Source organism: Lepidochelys kempii, chromosome 3, assembly GCF_965140265.1.
Source record: "Lepidochelys kempii isolate rLepKem1 chromosome 3, rLepKem1.hap2, whole genome shotgun sequence".
In the NCBI taxonomy this organism is placed as follows: domain Eukaryota; kingdom Metazoa; phylum Chordata; order Testudines; family Cheloniidae; genus Lepidochelys; species Lepidochelys kempii.
The window spans coordinates 87,581,672-87,599,683 of record NC_133258.1 but is presented as its reverse complement, the minus strand read 5'-3'; the positions used below and the strand labels follow the sequence as shown (position 1 = coordinate 87,599,683).

The window sequence follows — 18,012 nt, the reverse complement described above, 5'->3', positions numbered from 1 at the left end:
ACAGTGATTCTTAGGCTGTGGGATTGTAGTTTCATTGTCTGGCCATGCTGGAAGAAAAACAGAAGGCAAGGGATGTGCTTTAATTAGGCTGCAACTTTATTCATTTAAAATATCTGGGAGTACCGAAAAATAAGCTGTACAGTGCAGGTCATAATAATTTTCTTAATCATTTCTGCATAAGCCTCAGCCTGGTCCGAGCTGCCCTCCCTTGTCAGAGGATTAAAGGGGCAAGAGCAGGAGGGGGGATTTGGTCCTTGCTGTAACATGTAGGAACTCCAGCCCTGACCTTAGCTCCCTTAAGGGTTGCTTTCCTTTACATCCTTTTCCACTCCCTTTTATACAAAGATTGTACCCCTTCCATAACAAGTACCTGCACTGGACATGTGCAAGTTATGCTTGGCTACCTCCCCCAACCTCTGGCAGGTTCCTAGATATTCACTGATTCCTTCCTTAATATTGGACAAAAATAAATCTGCCTCCCAATTGGATAGGTGTACCCCATCCTCCCTGAATAATATGGGTGACCAGTAAGATATTTCCAAATGTGGAATAACCAAGGGGGCGTGTTTATGTATGAATTTAGCCACCTTCCTATTTACACTCCTCCTGGTCTTATTCACCCTTGGAGACTTCACTGCTTCCTATTATGCCCTGCACCCAATACGTCAGACCAAATAATCATCACCCCTGGGGGAAATATCCTTTGTCTGCCCGAAGCTCCTCTTTGTTCTGTTTATCAAGTCAACCCCCTTATACCATCCTGAATCGTTTTCACAGAGGTGAACAAAAATTACATCTGGTTCCTGCTCCTGGGCTGCCAAAGAGTGTGCAAGGGCCATTGGCTGGTCCCAAGCATGCCCCTCCTTCCATGCCAGCTCAGGATTGACTCGCTACCTAGACCCAGCTGTGATCCTCCAGATGACTCAGAAGCCCTGACTATGCTCCTAGTGTACAATACTGTGCCTGCAGATCTCACTTGATCTGTTTGCATGATTCTGAAATTGGAAACACAGGAAAACTGGCTCCAATTCTCTGCTTTGGGTCTCACATATGTCCTGTACGCATATGAATGCCATTGTCCAGTTGCCTGAATCACTCTAACCCTAACTGAGCCACAGCTGTCACAGCCCCCATCCAGAATGGGTGGGAATTCAACTTTGTAAGCCCCTTTCTTAAAACTATAACAAATTGGTATGTTATGATGGGCCCATGAATAAAGAGGAGCCTGTCTCCAGCTGGTCTCAATGCTATATAATTCCTTCAGTGCTTCTACTAAGCAAATCCTTGCCTCACTACCCTCCTGTAGCATCATGGACTCTCCTTGCCTGCCTAGATCTGTTTTTGAGATCCTCAAGGTTTGGATGGCCTTTCATACCTCCCACTGTAAATCCTTCCATTCAAAGCCCTTCCTGGAGTATCTCTCACTGACTCAGGCACTAATTTTCTGACTCTAAAAGCTCAGAAAACTACAACCCACCACTAGTAATGCAGCCTTGAACAAGGCCACCTCCTGTCCACTTTTGCATATTTTGTTGAGAACTTGCCCCTTAAGTGTCTGAAAAGTGACGTCTTGAAATAAGAATCAATCACAAAGATTTGGGTATTCCCTAATCCTACTGGCAAATATAAGGCCTGAGGGGTGACTGGAAATGGTAGATGATGCCAGACCACAGGTTGCCAATGACCCCATGTACCTGAAGTATCTGGTCCTCTGGAATGTGCCATATCATAGACAGGCCCTCCCTCCTCTGAAATTGCACAAAACTGCTAAAATACCTGTCATGAAGCCCTAAATGTTTGTGGTACTACCAATCTTCGTACAGCCCCAAGAGCTATCATACACCACAATACCAGAGTGCTATGAGCATCTGTGTGGTTTCCTTGTGGGCTCCCAGTGGCAGGTCCGAAAGTGAGGACAGTGTATCTGCAACACCATTTTCAATCTCAGGTACATGTTTTTCAGCATGTTAAAGTTTAAACACTAGTATAAACCTTTAGCCTCATAACCCTGGGCAATGTAGGGGACTGGTGATTGATATGTACCTCTGCCATGTTGCCATTCCACTTTTGGAGAAACAGTTTGTAAAATCCATTCTCCAAAGAGCACTGCCACTGAAATAGGAAAGAATTCAAGGAATGTTATATCCTTTACTATTCCAGTTTGTGTCCAATTGGGGGGCTGTTTATGGGCACAGCACCTGCCTTGGTAAAATATCCTGAAATCTCTTCCTCCCAATCCATCTGAGTGAACCTTTAAATCTGCCCCTATTATCTGTTCCTCCCTCCAAAGAGATACTCTGTTAAAATTACTCAAGCTGTTCCCACACTCCTAAATACTCAGTCATTTTATTAACTCTTATTAAACAGTTGGCTTTTGATATTATTATGGTGGCCGCTAACAGATGCAAAATGCCTGCCCTGGGGCCACTGCTCAGCATGCAAAGTTAAGATGCCCATTAATAGATTGCAGCTCCCACAGTGTAACCTTCCTAGCTACTCTTGCCTTGACAATCAATCCCAGAAGTTCCCCCACTTATCTTAGGTGAGTCTGCATATACCATAGTCCACACATCTAACTCAGGCCTAAGGTGGGTCAGCTTAGTAGAGGGATCCCTCTTTTTTCAGCTCCAGAGGTGCCCCTGGTTTATCAGCCAGGGTCTAGAATGTGGCCAGCAGGCTAGCACACTCCTCAGAATTTGACCTGCCTGCAAACAAAAAGTTATCAAGTAGTGTATCACATGCTGTAAATCAGGCTCCTGTCCAATCACCGATTCCAACATTGTGCTGAAATTTTTCAAATGCCAAGCATGGAACATCCCATGGGGAGCTACTTACCAAAATAAAATTTACTCTCAGAACAAAACACAAAAGGTGCATCTTTCCCTTTGGAACTAGTAGCAATAGAAAAGATGACTTCATGTCAGTTTGCTGACAGCAACACCTGGGCCACAAGTCCTAACCATGTGCACAGCCTCATCATAGGGAAATAGTGTACTAAACATAATCTGTCACTTCATTAACTGAATTGCCCTGTGGATGTGACAGGTGATGAAACAAGTGATATTCTCTGGGTACCTTCTTGGGAACCAAGCCCAGGGGAAGACCTTAAGGGTTTCTCAGATGAATGAATGAATGGCCCTGCAACTCTTAAACTTATTTCCTTTGTGGTCTTTTTCTTTACCATGTGACCCAACTTATTTGTTTGACTTCAAATTTTTGGACGTTACATGACTTCTTAGCCCATATATGGAATGTTAAACAGAAAATACTCTTCCATCTGTCCTGTTTGGGTAGTCCCGAAGGAGAGTACCCTTAATGCTTTAAGCTTAACTGGAAACAAAGCCTTTTCCATCACCCCACTGTCAGCTGCTCTGCTCTTTTTTCCTGGTCCACCACTTCTGCCCTCTGTTCCTGGACCCGGAGGTATGTAAGGTGAGCCGGATTTACCACCAGTCTTTTGCCATACAGGGGATTTCCCTGTAACTTGTACCAGTTGCAGGCCTTGGGGGCTCTGAAGCACATCTTGCAAGCACATCTACATTTGCAGATGTTCCAAAAACAACTGTTTTCATTAAGTGCCTAGCAAATGTTATTACGAGGCTGGGGTCTCTGTTGGGCTTTCAGAGGACTAAATAGGCCATTGTCAGTTTGAACACCTGTCCTCTGTGGTGTCATCCCCTCTAACCACAGTGTATGATGTGGTATGTCCAACCAGATTCCTGTCTGCATTGCAGCCCTCAGACCAAGCTCCTCATCCCAGTTAAAACAAGCTATACCTCCAAATGTATTAAATGCCTTTCAGATTAAGTTCATATATTTGAACAACACTGAGGTTTTTCCAGATATGTCTCCAAAATAACAGCTGCATAGATTAAAAAAGTGACTTCCCAATTTTCCCAGGTACTAGCTGTCCCTTGGTCATTCAGATTTCTCATTGCCATGCTTGTCCTGTTCCAGCTTACTTTCTGTCAGAGCTTCTCTGTTCAGCAGTAATGATGTCAGTATATTCATCCCTCAGTATCTTTTCTTTAGTAATACAGAGATTAACTTCCATGAGGTCCAACACTCCTGCATAATCATACTCTAGGCTAACTACTGTGGAATCCTCAATGTCCTGAGGCCACCTGGATACCTCTGGATGCTGTTCCTAGCCGATGAATTTGCATTCCCTATCGGGGGGTTGGGAGGAGGTTGTATTTTGCATGCCCCCACTCCCCCACATTAATGACTCCTACCGCATTGTATGGGGTGTGCACTGTCTGATTATCTTCTGTATCTCAAACCTGAACCTATGCTGTGTGACTGAGACGACCTCTACCAGAAGCCCCCAACTTCTGTAACAATGAAGTTAACCTGCAACAGTTGTGTAAAGCAGTTGACCTCTGCTGTAGACATGTTTACACTGGACCCAGCCCCCCAAAGCAGATATCTTCCCTCCTCTGCTCCCCTTCTGAGCCTTGTGGCTAAATCTGCTGTTCCACTTATTTCAGTAGCTCCTGCTGCCAGCCTGATATCTGGAATCCATCTGAGGGGTTCTTTACCCAAAGCTTTCTTCCAAGAGTCTGTCTCTAGGATTTGATTCTCATGAACCAATCAAGAGCATTGGGAGATGGCACACTGCTTCATCCCTAAAGAGGTCTCTTATGTACTTACCATAGTTTATATAAGAAAATGTGACCATTGTATATAGCAAATAGAATGCATCATACTTCCTTGGTATTCAAGACTTCACCTGCTTCTACAGAGGTGCATGGGCAATATATTCTGAAGAATATGAATTAAATTACCCATCAGGAGACATTTTAGTTTTCATAGTAAACCATTCCCTGTTATTGATGCTGTGGGTTGATATCCAGGTTAATCAAGTTGTGATCTTATGAGCAGAAAAATCTCTGGTATGTGCTTGGTTGAGAGCACTCTCTGATATAAGCCTTTCAGGTTTGACTTCAACTATAGTGAAGATGGCAAATGGCAAGTTGTCCTCAGTTAATCATCTTTTTCCTCCCAACAATGGGAATCTTAGGCATTTTGTCTGTAAAATATTACCTCATGTTGCAGTGTTCCAGTATTTGTTTCCTATTTTATGGCTAAAGAAATCAAATCTCATTTTGTCCATTGAGATTTCCTATATTGCATTCACTGGGATTGAAATCATTCTCTGCTGAGTTTCATTTCCCAGATATCAATGTTTCTTATGCCTGGGATGCAGATTGAATCTCAGGGATTCTCCACCGGCAAACTTTAGTTCATCCTTCATCTTTGTTGAGCAACTTGAAGGGAAAACACCATATAGTGGTTTTCTACTATACTTAAAAGCATTATAAGTTGTAGTTGTATATTCATCCAATATCTGAAGTTTGCCAGTATGTTATTTAAAGTCCTGTTATGCAGCCTATGAGTTGTATAAAAAGCTGCCTAAAAAACGAGCTTTTTAGGTGGCTGAAATCTTTTTTTTCTTTTTTTTAAGAGTTGCCATACAATGACTACTTTGAGTATTTTGGACCAGACTTCAAACTGCATATTAGTCCATCAAATATGACAAACCAGAACACACCAGAGTATATGGAAAAGATCAAGTAAGTAGATGTTCCCTTCTTTGAGAATGGAAAGTCTGAAAATCATAGTCTTTTGTTGGTGGAAATACTTCATAAATTTCCTACCTAATCAAACCTCATCTTTATCAACTTTTATTTATATAGTGTATTGCTTTAGGATCGCAGTGATGGTGGTTTTAATGACTTAGGGGGAAATAGATTTGATTTGCCTTCTTTTTGAAGCATAGATTCAGTTTAAAGTCAAAGTAGTGTGAGTAGTCTTTACCAATAAGATAGTGATTTTTTTAAAAGTAAGCACCATTAGTCTTGATTGTTTTTGACAAGACTTGTGCCAGCACAAAAACAGGTTGCAGACACTCCTGAGAACTACCTTCAGATGCTATTGCCCTCTACTTCTGGTGCAGAGCTGTCTTATTTCCATTAACATGAGACCTTTCATGCTTGAACATAGAGGGAAGACTTGCTATGAAAGGTTTAAAAATGTAGGAAAAGCTTATCCGCCATGACCTGAATTCAGGGTTCTCTTTCTGTGACGTCAAACACCTGTAAGCAGAGTAAAGTAGAACTGCTTTAGGAATTTGTAATGTCCATTCTAGCAGAGGAAACCCAGAAAACTGAATTAGTCACAGAATAGGAAGAGAAATATTTTCAAATATTATCCTAAAATGTATTTGTAATTTTAAGTCTCGCCACGTTCTGCAAATCAATTGGGATGTTAAAAGTAGTTGTAAAGCACCGTAGGTCGCTGCTAGAGGCTTATGTTTGTATTCATAGGAAACATCCAGCATTTTATTCTGAGTAACAAACCTGCAGAAGTGTCTTTTTGTGTCATTCAAATAATTCATGTTATGTGTAAGGACTTATGAGTATCACTAATGTTTTGTTCTTAATTCAGCAATTGTGGCAAAACAATTTAAATATCTGTAAGAATGAAAAAGTCACTTCCATTCTGTATAAGAAATCAGTAAGTGTTGATTTCCTTCTTGAAATATAGTTGAGCTAAACTTTTTGTGTACATTGTTGGGACCAACTAACAAATGTGGGCATGAGAACATGTTTCTTATGACCACTCCACGGAGCAGGTGGTTATAATGTTTAGTTGTGATGTAGCAGAATGTTAACATCTGAAATCTGTCTGGTCATGACTGTAGTTTTAAGCATTAAACTTTTGTGTAAAATAACATCCTTTGTTGCCATTAGTAAACAGCATGGTATGAATTTACCACTTTTCTGGCCAGCCTGTAATAAGTGGAGCCTTGCTCCCCTCTTAAAAGAGAAATCTCACTCTTTAGAATAGAACTGGTTTAACCAGAAGAACTATAGAAAAATGTCAACTTTAAAATTGTTACATTTATGATTAAATATCCAGAAACTGCAGGAAAGGCTACATCTCTCCCTATATTTAACAACTTTTCGATCGGCTACTTCACTTGCAGACAGCGTTTATTTGAGAACTTGCGTATGTTGCCTCATGCACCTGGAGTACAGATGCAAGCCATTCCCGAGGATGCTGTTCATGAAGACAGTGGAGATGAGGATGGAGAAGATCCAGACAAACGCATTTCTAGTAGGAAATGTTATCTTTGGGTGTCCTGTTAGAATATGCCCCCGGAGTAAGGCCACTTTAAACATAATGGGCCAGATCCTCACCTCTGGTTATCTGTTTTCTGCCACTCCAGTTGAAAGATCCTGCCCATAGAGACTTCCTTCCAGTAGCTGAATGGAGAGGACATGGCCAGGACAGCGTGTTTCTATTGTCTGGCACTCCCCAGATGATGATATATGACCCTTTGGGCCTGTAGGTACCTGGTTACAAGTTGAGCTCAATAGACTGTTCTGATATATGCCAGAGTCTAGTCTAACCTGGCTTCTAGCTGGATCAACAATCTGGAGCATCGAGGAGGCTCCCTTTCATTCTAAATTTGTCACAAGAGCAGTTTGGCCAGGCTGGGAAATCTGGCCCAGAACAACAGCAAACCCAAAGGGAACATGGGTTACAGCCTCTTAAAATTTTGAATGTCATGTACCTTCAGAAACAGTATTAAGTAAAAAGAAAAGGAGTACTTGTGGCACCTTAGAGACAGTCTCTAAGGTACCACAAGTACTCCTTTTCTTTTTGCGACTACAGACTAGCACGGCTGCTACTCTGAAACCTGTATTATTAAGTGAATCAATATAGCTCCTGTAATGAAATGAGAGAATTTTTCAAAAATCTGAAAAGAATTCTTGGATACTTGGTAGATATGAGATGGGTGGTCAGAGCACTTTCTGAATTAATCACAGCAGGTTTAACTTGTTTTTTATTATAAGGTTTAAGTTGTATGGATCATATGATTGTAAGGATTGATATTTATTATTTCTAAACCATACCTAAGAGACAACTGCTTCATTTAACCTTCCATGATATCAGTAGTGGTAGTTTCACAGCTGCTTCTTGTCATCTTAATCTGTTGCCTAACTGTTGTAATCAGAACACTTTTCCCTGCTGCAGTTAATCATCTTGCTTCTGAATTTGTTCAGTACTTACTAAGCAATACCAAATAAATGGATTTTCACTTGTTTTTGTAACATTTCTTTATAATTATGTTTTAAGAGGTAACCCCAGGGTATCTGCAAATGTTTTGGCCATAGTTCTCTTTTCCTTTGATTAGAGGGCAAATTGCTGCTGGTCTCCTAACCAGTTGCTGAAAGCCAGTTTCACACGAATTCCTTTTTGAAAGATCTTTTGTCGTAAAACTTTCTCCTTCTGCTTGCCCTGAGTTCCTTTAATCTTTCTTTTTAATTTTAAATACTAGTTCGAGCGTCTGATAAGCGGATAGCCTGTGATGAAGAATTCTCTGATTCTGAGGATGAAGGGGAGGGTGGACGACGAAATGTTGCAGATCATAAGAAAGGAGCAAAGAAAGCCAGAATAGAAGAAGACAAGAAAGAGACTGAGGACAAAAAAACTGGTAAGAGCATAATGCTGTTTATTATTGTTCTCCCTTCCAACCCATTATAGCAGTGTTTCCCAAACTTAGAACACGGCTTGTTCAGGGAAAGCCCTTGGCGGGCCGGGCCGGTTTGTTTACCTGTTGCGTCCGCAGGTTCGGCCGATTGCGGCTTCCACTGGCTGCGGTTCGCTGCTCCAGGCCAGTGGGGGCCGTGGGAAGCGGCGGCCGGTACATCTCTTGGCCCACGCCGCATCCTGCAGTGGCGGACCGCAGCCAGGAGCTTTCCCCGAACAAGCAGCGTCCCAAGTTTCGGAAACACTGCATTATAGGATTGCACCTTTCTTAAAAGTGAATTTTGTTAACAGTAAGATACCCTACAACCATTAGCACAAAGAGTTAATGTGCTGTTTAAACGTTCATTCTCCTTCGACTGTTTCCACATGTCGATTCCATTCTAGGTGTGGGCATGGCTGTCAGAGATTTTTGCCTTAGCGGTACCCGTAGGGCCGGCTGCGGCGCCTTCTAAATCATGCTCCGCCCCTATGCCCCCTCAGTTCCATCTTACTGCCTGTGGTGGTCAGAGTACCTTTATTGCTTGGCAAGAGCTAGCAGTTTCTCTTCCTTGGACTTAGGGCCTTTGTACATAGTTTGCATATAGTAGTGTTAAGTAGTCGTTAAGTGTTTAGGGTCCCAGCGGGGACTTTGCCCCAGTCTCACGGGGTTAAGTCCTGCTCGGATTGCAACAGGCCTATATCTGTGAGTGACCCTTAAGTGCTTGGGGGAGTCACATGTTAAGGAGCAGTGCTGGATCTGAAAAAACTTTTGGCCCTGCAACCAAAAAGAGAGGGATGTCTGCCTCAGGGCTCTCCAGATGGAATCTTCCCTCTGCCCAGCTTCCGAGCCTTCTAGGCAGGTCACACCGAGGGCCGCGGTCTCTGTGCGCAGCGCACCACCAGCACCTGGCTCCTTCCAGCACCGTTTGCTGGTTCCGAAGAAGAAGGCAAAGAAGCACTCCCTGGCACCAAGCAAGAAGGCCCAGGAATCATCTATCAAAGGACCCGGGCCTGCCCGCCAGGCTACTCTGGAGCAATGCGAATGTGCCTGCCTGGTTGGGGCTCCCAGCCCCCTTAAAGGTCCACCACCGACTCTGAGAAGTGTATGGGATCCACACCCATGCCTGCATTGTCGTAATCCCAGGCTCCCCAGGCGCAGAGAGAGCACAGGTCTCCACCTGCTCCAGTGACAACCTTGGTGCCACAGGACCTAGCTAAGACTCCCCAGAAGTGCAAGCCCACCATTAAGACCTGTCAGTGGACAGGGGAATACTGCCAGTTGCCAGACAGAAAACAGTGATCTTTGTCGTCGTGTCGAGAATCCAAGGGCAGGTCCCAGTCACATCGTCTGTCGCCCAGGCTGGCATCCAGATCCCCTCGATGCTACTCACCACACGGGGTTGTCGCTCCCCATATTATTCCTGGGCACTGCTCACTCTCTTGCCGGTCTCCCTGGCACCAGTATCGCTCTCCCTGGTGTGGTTACCAGTCAGTTACGCCTAGTCAACGATCACCAGTAGCCACGACCTGTAAGCAAATATAGCTGTCGATGGCACCTCCCTGGTCTCTGGAAGGTGGTACGTCCGGTACAGAGGGCCAGTTCAGCCCATCACCCAGGTCCCATTGGCGTCATTGGGCACAAGCCCGCTCCCTCATCTGCGGCTCCGCAGTTGCAGCATGGCCAGTGGCCAACACAGTGGCAGTATTGGAGAACGTGGGGCATTCTGGTTGTGATGATGCCCCCTTCACAGCACTTCTTGGTGGCCACATCGGAGCACCAGTCAGCAGCCGCATCGGGCCCGGTACTGGACGCACATTCCGAGATCGGGACGGAGGAACCTGTGCCCAATCCTAAGCCTCCTTCTCCGACGATGGTCAAGACCCCAGCATCTCCACCAGCAGTGCAGTCTTCCTTGTCATCCCTGGACAATGCGGTCGCAGGACCTTCCAGAGCTAGCCTGCTGGATGACTTTCAGGAGCATCAAGCCTTTCTTCTTCGAGTGCTGTCCCTGTGGGTGCGCGTTTGTGTATTTGTGCTCATAGTTGGAGACTTTTGGTAGCAGTTCCCAGTTGGGTCGCACATGTGTTGTCCCTGCCTCTCACTGCTGCAGGCAGTTAACCGATGCTGTGCGACCAACCTCCTCTCAGTTCTTTCTCTACTGCCCTTGGCTTTGAGTAGGAGCAATCAGCAGCGCCTCGCTACTTTGCAGTTACTTAGTTTCATTGTTAACATAGACAGGACTAAACCATCCCATAAATCACCCGTACTGTTTCTATCCATCACCGAATGCTCCAAAAGGAGCACCATCTCTAAACAAAGACTTCTCAAGTAGATCCATAATCGCACAAAACTCTGTCATCGGTGCGCCTGCCAGTCCCTCATGGGGATTCACTCACATCCCACTAGAGCCTTATCAGACTCCCACGGCTTCCCTGCACAATGTACCTATCACGAACATTTGTAGAGTTGCTACATGGGCCTCTGTTGTACCAATAAATTAAAAACCAGCAGGCTCTTATTAAGGGGAAAAAGGCAAAATACCACATTTATTGTGAATACAGAAAGAATCATAGTAAGCAGTTAGTTATAGTTATAACGTTCCATTCAATCTCATATTTATTCACACACACACACCACACACACACACACACACACGTTCTGCAAGGTTGTTATCATAGTTACCAGCCTTAGAGTTGCTCACGCCAAGCCACAGGCCAGGTGGCCTGGACATGAGGAGGGAGCAGGGCCTTGTCAGATGCTCATCTGATGCTCCTGGAAGTTGGTTTGCAGAATCAGACCCCAAAGTTCTCACTTTCTAGAGTCCATTTTTATAGGAATTTCTTCCTATGCCAGTCTATGGGAATTGCTTCATCATGCTGTTACTGAATCAGTCAGCAGATGGCACGTTCCTGACGGCTCCATGCTGCTAGATGTTATCTTGTTCTTTGGTTCTCCCATTCTTGAGGCTGTTGGGTGGATTCCAGTCTGCCCTCCGGGGGTCCTCTGGTTATTTCCACTTGACGCCTTCTTCAGCCGATGGACACTGCATTCTTAAGCTGGCACCTCCCTGATCATTCAGTTATTATCCACACCAAGCATACATCCACATACATCCTCTATCTCTATTTTCATCACAATTGTTAACAAAGCAAGATGAATACAACAAAAGGGCGGGGAGTCTCTGGGTGCTTTTCTGTTGTTACAAAGTATTGCTTTGAGTCTCTCTCTGTGTGAGTAGTTGTTGTTACAAAGAATTGCTTTGAGAACAGACTCTGTCTTAGAATGTACTAACACAATTAGCAGCTTGCAAGTTTCACACAGAGAGGGAGAGAAACAGTACCAAAAACCAAGAGACCTCTTAATTAGTAATACCCTGGAATTTAAACTATGGGGAATCAAACTCATTTGTGATTTTAATACAGAACTTCTTTAATATGATCCAACACCTCAGCCCATACATTTAGACAGCACTATGTCTTAGAACAACAGGCAACATCTGATACCTCCTTCTCATGCTCTGTACTATCGAAGGTTATGACTTCAACGCCGAAGCCCCTCCTTCCATCGGAGGACACTGCTCTGAAGTCACCTAAAGTGGAGCACCCAGAGGGACAGCACTCGAAGAAGAAGAGACGGTTACTCACCTTGTGCAGTAACTGAGGTTCTTCGAGTTGTGTCCCTATGGGTGCTCCATTACCCTCCCTCCTCCCCTCTACTTCAGAGTTTCCTTATTAGTCTCTACAGTAGAGAAGGAACTGAGTGGGGGTTGGTATCATAGCGTCGGTTAACTGCCAGCAGCAGCGCGAGGCAGGGACCATGCATGTGTGACCCAACCAGGCACTGCTACCAAAAGTCTCCGACTACGAGCACAAGGGCGCACAAACACCTACAATGGAGCACCCACATGGACACACATCTCGAAAAACCTCAGTTACTGTACAAGGTGAGTAACCTTCTCTTCTCTGGTGCATGGCTGAGAGCTTGGGGCTCAAGGTGCAGGAGATGGCAGAGCAGGAGGACACCCTCTTCAATGTCCTCTCAGCCTCTACGCCAACCCCGGTCGCCTTGCTCGTACACGATGCAGTCCTCAAAATAGCCAAGACCCTGTGACAGACCCACTCCTCCATCCCTCCCACCTCGAAAAGGGCAAAGAAAAAGTATCTTGTGCCGGCCAAAGATTTTGAATACCTTTATATCCACCCACCCACCCCCAGGCTCGCTGGTTGTGTCTGCGGCCAAAGAGAAGGACAAGCAGGTTCCCCCAAGAGTTTGGCATCCTAGTGGAGGAAGGTACTGTGGTGGCCAGATGTTCCCTGCAGATGGCATGGGACTCGGCGGCAAGGGTGGTCGCATTGGCGGTGGTCGTGTGACGAAGCTCCTGGCTCCAAATGGCAGGAATCTCCCAGGAGATGCAGGCCTCGACCCAGGACCTCCCTTTTGATGGAGTTAGTCCGTTCTCCAGTCAAACAGGCCCCAGACTGCACAGGTTGAAAGACACTAGGGCTACCCTTCGCACATTGGACATGCACATGCCGCAATCAGCCAGGAAGCCCTTCCGGCCACCACCAGTTCCAAGACCCTGGCAAACCTACCAGGGATCTACAGGGAGAAGGGCTGTAAGTTTTAGCTGTCGTCACCCTTCTTCCTCCTGCTCACCAGCCCAGCCTGGCCCCACCAAACACCCAGGGGGCCAGAAGCGATACTTTGGAGGGTGCGCACAAGAGCGACACCCTAGTCAGTCAACCAGATCCTACCCACCTTTTCCTCAACCACCTCTCTCCCTATAGCTTGGCCTGGTCGCGGTTTACCTCGGACCACTGGATGTAGTAGCTCGGGGCTAGACCTTACGATTCTTGGCCGCCCCTCTTTCCCGTCCCCCCACTTTCCTGTCCCTCTCTGGGGACACTTCTCACAAGCAACTCCTCGTTCAGGAGGTTGAGAAGCTCCTGGGCTTGGGGGCTGTAGAGGAAGTTCCTCGGGACATGGAAGAAAGAAGATTCTACTTCCATTACTTCCTAATCCCGAAAGCCAAAAGGGGCCTCAGACCCATCCTGGACCTGAATCGCCTCAACAAGTCTCTCAAGAAGTTGAAGTTCTGCATGGTCTCCCTGGCCTCCATCATTCCTTCCCTGGATCCAGGGGACTGGTACACCACTCTCAACTTAAAGGACACTTACTTCCATGTCTCCGTGTTCACAGGGCACAGGCGTTTCCTGTGTTTCGTAGTAGCCAGGCACCACTTCCAGTTCACGGTGATACCCTTTGGCCTGTCCTCAGCCCCCAGGACATTCACGAAATGTGTGGCACCATTGCAGCTTACCTGAGACGTCGAGGGGTCCAGATCTTCTTGTATTTTAACGATTGGCTCATCAGGGGCAAGTCTCCAGAGCAGGTGCAATGGAGCCTCGATCTGATGCAGTCCATCTGCAACTATCTGGGCCTGTTAATAAACAGAGAGAAGTGCACGTTAATGCCAGTTCAGTGCATAGAGTTTATTGGAGCAGTTCTCGACTCCACGCAGGCCAGGGCCTTCCTTCCAGAAGTGTGTTTTTAGGCATGTCGGATTTGATCGCCCACATAAAGAGCCATCCGCTCACCACGGCTCACACATGCCTGCGATTGAGGGCCACATGGCTACGTGCACATACCTGGTCAGTCATGCCCGACTTCATCTGCGGCCTCTGCAGGCGCGGCTGACCTCAGTCTATAACCCCAGCAGGCATGCCCTGGACTGAGTGGTCATGGTACCAAGCCACGTCCTCTCATCCTTGGACTGGTGGCTGGACCCTGAGTCGGTGCTGGAGGGGGTTCCCTTTGTGACCCCGTTTCCCACCTTGGTCTCGGACGCGTCAGACCTGGCCTGGGGAGCCCACTTGGGCAAGCTCAACACCCAGGGCCGCTAGCTACCAAACGATCTAGCCCTTCTTATCAACGTCCAGGAGCTCAGAGCAGTTCGCCTGGCGTGGCCAGCCTTCTTTCCCCACCTGAAATGTGGTGTAGGTTTTGACTGACAATACAGCCACGATGTATTACATCAACAGACAGGGTGGCGTCAGATCTTCGGCCCTTTGTCAGGAGGCACTCAGCCTTTGGGACTTTTGTGTGTGGTATGCCATTCATCTGGTAGCCGCCCACCTGCCTGGAACCAGGATTGTCCTGGCAGATCACCTCAGCAGGGCCTCCTCGTCTCACCACGGATGGTCGCTTCATCCGGAGGTGGTCAGCCTAATCTCCCACAGATGGGGGACTCCCCAGGTGGACCTGTTTGCGTCTAGGCAGAACAGAAAGTGCCACATGTTCTGTTCTCTTCAGGGCAGGGACAAGGGCTCCCTGTCAGATGCTTTCCTGATTCCGTGGTCAGGAGCGCTGACGTATGCCTTCCCGCCGGTGCCATTGATCCACAAGATACTTCGAAAGGTGAAGCAAGACAGAGCATCGGTTATCCTCATAGCCCAAGTGTGGCCTCATCAACACTGATTCGGTATGCTCCTTAGTCTTTTGGCAGCTACCCCATTGCAGCTGCCTCTTAGGACGGATCTGCAGTTCCAGAACCATGGCAACCTGCTGCACCCGAAGCTGGCGTCTTTGCACTTGACAGCTTGGCTGCTGCATGGCTGAGTATGGACGAACAGGAGTGCTCCACTAGTGTCCAGCAAGAAGCCTTCCACCAGGGCTACCTTTTTGGCAAAGTGGAAGCGGTTCACGTGTTGGTCCTTGGACCGACACATTCGTGCAGAAGAGGCCCCGCTGCAGGACATCCTGGACTATTTACTGCACCTTAAGCACCAAGACCTGTTGCTATCTTCAGTCAAGGTACGCCTGCGGCTGTTTCGGCATTCCACCCTCTGTTTCAAGGCCAGTTGGTCTTCGCCGATCCCATGATGGCATGGTTCCTGAAAGGCCTGGAATGCCTTTACCTGCATGTCCAGGATCCGGTTCCCCCTTGGGACCTGAAACTTGTGCTGTCAAGGCTCATGGGTCCCCACTTCGAATTCTTGGCTTCCTGCTCCCTCCTGCTGCTCTCCTGGAAGGTTTCCTTCTTGGTCGCTGTAACTTCGGCTCGTAGGGTGTCTGAGATCAGGGCACTCACGCCATAGCCTCCCTATATGGTCCTGTATGCAGGCTGCATACCATGGATGTCAGACAGGCTCTGGCCTTCTACATTGATAGAACAAAGCCATTCCATAAGTCAACGCAGTTGTTTGTTGCTGTTGCAGACAGGATGAAAGGTTGCCCAGTGTCAGCCCAGAGAATCTCGTTTTGGATTACAGGCTGCATTCACTACTGCTATGAGCTTGCAAAGGTTCCCTTGCTGACAATCGTGACGGGTCATTCGACTAGGGCACAGGTGTCATCAGCAGCCTTCCTGGCGCAGGTGCCGATCCAAGAGATCTATCAGGCTTCCACCTGGTCGTCCGTCCACACATTCGCATCTCACTACGTGCTGATCTAGCAGGCTCAAGACGATGCTGGCTTTGTCAGAGCAGTGCTGCAAGCTGCAAGACTGTGAACTCCACGCCCACCTCCGTTGATTCTGCTGGTGAGTCACCTAGAATGAAATTGACATGAGCAAGTACTCGAAGAAAAACTGTTACCTACCTTTCATAACTGTTGTTCTTCAAGATGTGTTGCTCATGTCCATTCCATTACCCACCCTCCTGCCTCTCTGTCGAAGTTGTCGGCAAGAAGGAACTGAGAGGGCGTAGGGCCGGCAGCGCCTGATATGCTGCAGCCTGAAAGGGACGCTCCAGAGGGCGCCACAGCTGGCCCTATGAATACCGCTAAGGCAAAAATCTCCAGCCATGCACGTGGGCATGTGTACGCCTAGAATGGAATGGACATGAGCAACACATCTCGAAGAACAACAGTTACGAAAGGTAGGCAACCATTTTTTCTTTCCAGTCATACTGAAGAAAAAAATCTAATAAAATCTAAAATGCATGCTTGTATAGGTACCGAAACAGTACTTACAGTCCAGGAGTGGTGTTCTAAATGCAAATCTTTGCCACTGTGGTTTCAAATCCTGAAGCCAGTAATTTGTATAGCTCTAATGAAGTGGTGAATGAAAAAAGGTTCTGTGTAGCTGATGGCCTAAGTTATGATATGTTGTTTATTTAATAAGATGTAATTTGCAAATAAACAGCCTAGGTTCCTGAAGGTTTTTTCCCTCAGTCTTAAGAAAATTATTTTAGATTGTGTTTCTGGAGTCCTTTCAAGTATTTCAAGTGTGACACTGTTTTTCTTTCTCAATTGTTTTTAGATGTTAAGGAGGAAGATAAATCCAAGGACAGTAGCGGTGAAAAGACAGACACCAAAGGGTAAATCCCTCAGTATTAAACTGTAAAATATTTGTGCTGTAGAGAACATTCATTAACTTTCAGTGATTTTCCACAGTTAACATATCTTCGTACAGATGGCTATATATCAATGTGAGGTTATAAATCAGTGTCAGGAGTTACTAAAATACTTTAAAATGTGTGATGGGGAGCTCTAATTGCATCTTTATCAACAGCTAGTCTAAAAGACACTCTCAAAATGAAATTATGCCCTGTTTAATAGTTCTATATCTTTTGCCTTTGAACAGAGCGAAATCAGAACTGCTCAGCAATCCTTGAATTAAAGATAGCCTCACACCAATTACAGAACACAATACTAGAGTGGGAAAATACTAAAAGAAGAAGAGTTTTTCATGTTGAGAGAGACTGCTGATTTCATTTTGTACTATTTGGCATGGACTGTATTTATTTTCATTCGGCTTTGTTTTGGTTTTTGGCAAGTTGTATTGTGAGTTTTCTAATTATGAAGCAGAAATTCCTTTCTTCACCATGCTTTATGTAATAGTATTTAAAATGGATGTGAGTTATTATGTTAAATGTCTAAACTGATCTATTAAAGTAATTTGCCTTTCCTGAGCTGATTTTACCTTTTTGTAATTATATCTTTATTAAAAAAAATTGTACTTGTTTTTCTTTTGTCCATCATTGCATTATATAGAAAGCATTTCCATATATAGTAAAGATAAACAGTCAGTTGCTGGGAGATTTAAGAGGACAGTCTGTATGTACGTACGCTGATCTGTGCACGTTGTAATGACTCATAGTACATGGACTGTGAAACAGTGACTGATGTACCTGTTATACTTACAGTAAATAATGGAAAAGTAGGTATGGGGACATTGTGCCTGGATGTATGAGCATAACATTTGGAAGCAGAAGGTTAAAACTCTGCACCTCCTGGTTGTATTGTATAACAGGACAAATGCCTTATACTCTAGCAGCAGTATACTCTGCTGTTTGTCTTGTTATGGATTAATTTGATAACCAGCAATTAAGTCCTGGATTGGGTGTACTGCAGAATCCCTTCTGACCCTTAGAACTTCAAGCTGAAAAGAACCATATCCCTTTTTTAAACAAAACTTTGTTTGTTCGTTTCCCCTTTTTTTCCTTTTGAACAATTAGTCAGTCAATCCT

At 45.7% G+C, this 18,012-nt stretch overlaps 1 protein-coding gene across 1 annotated transcript in view; it reads left to right on the top strand.

The window, feature by feature from the left end:
- The window catches only part of HDAC2 (histone deacetylase 2), a 57,827-nt gene extending 40,355 nt beyond the window's left edge, over positions 1 to 17,472 (top strand). The window contains exons 10-14 of the mRNA XM_073337100.1: positions 5,468 to 5,576; positions 6,992 to 7,122; positions 8,351 to 8,506; positions 16,803 to 16,860; positions 17,127 to 17,472. Of these exons, the coding sequence (XP_073193201.1) occupies positions 5,468 to 5,576; positions 6,992 to 7,122; positions 8,351 to 8,506; positions 16,803 to 16,860; positions 17,127 to 17,157 (485 nt within the window). The 3' untranslated portion in view covers positions 17,158 to 17,472. The remainder of the gene's footprint in view (positions 1 to 5,467; positions 5,577 to 6,991; positions 7,123 to 8,350; positions 8,507 to 16,802; positions 16,861 to 17,126) is intronic.
- Positions 17,473 to 18,012: the final 540 nt, after the last annotated feature.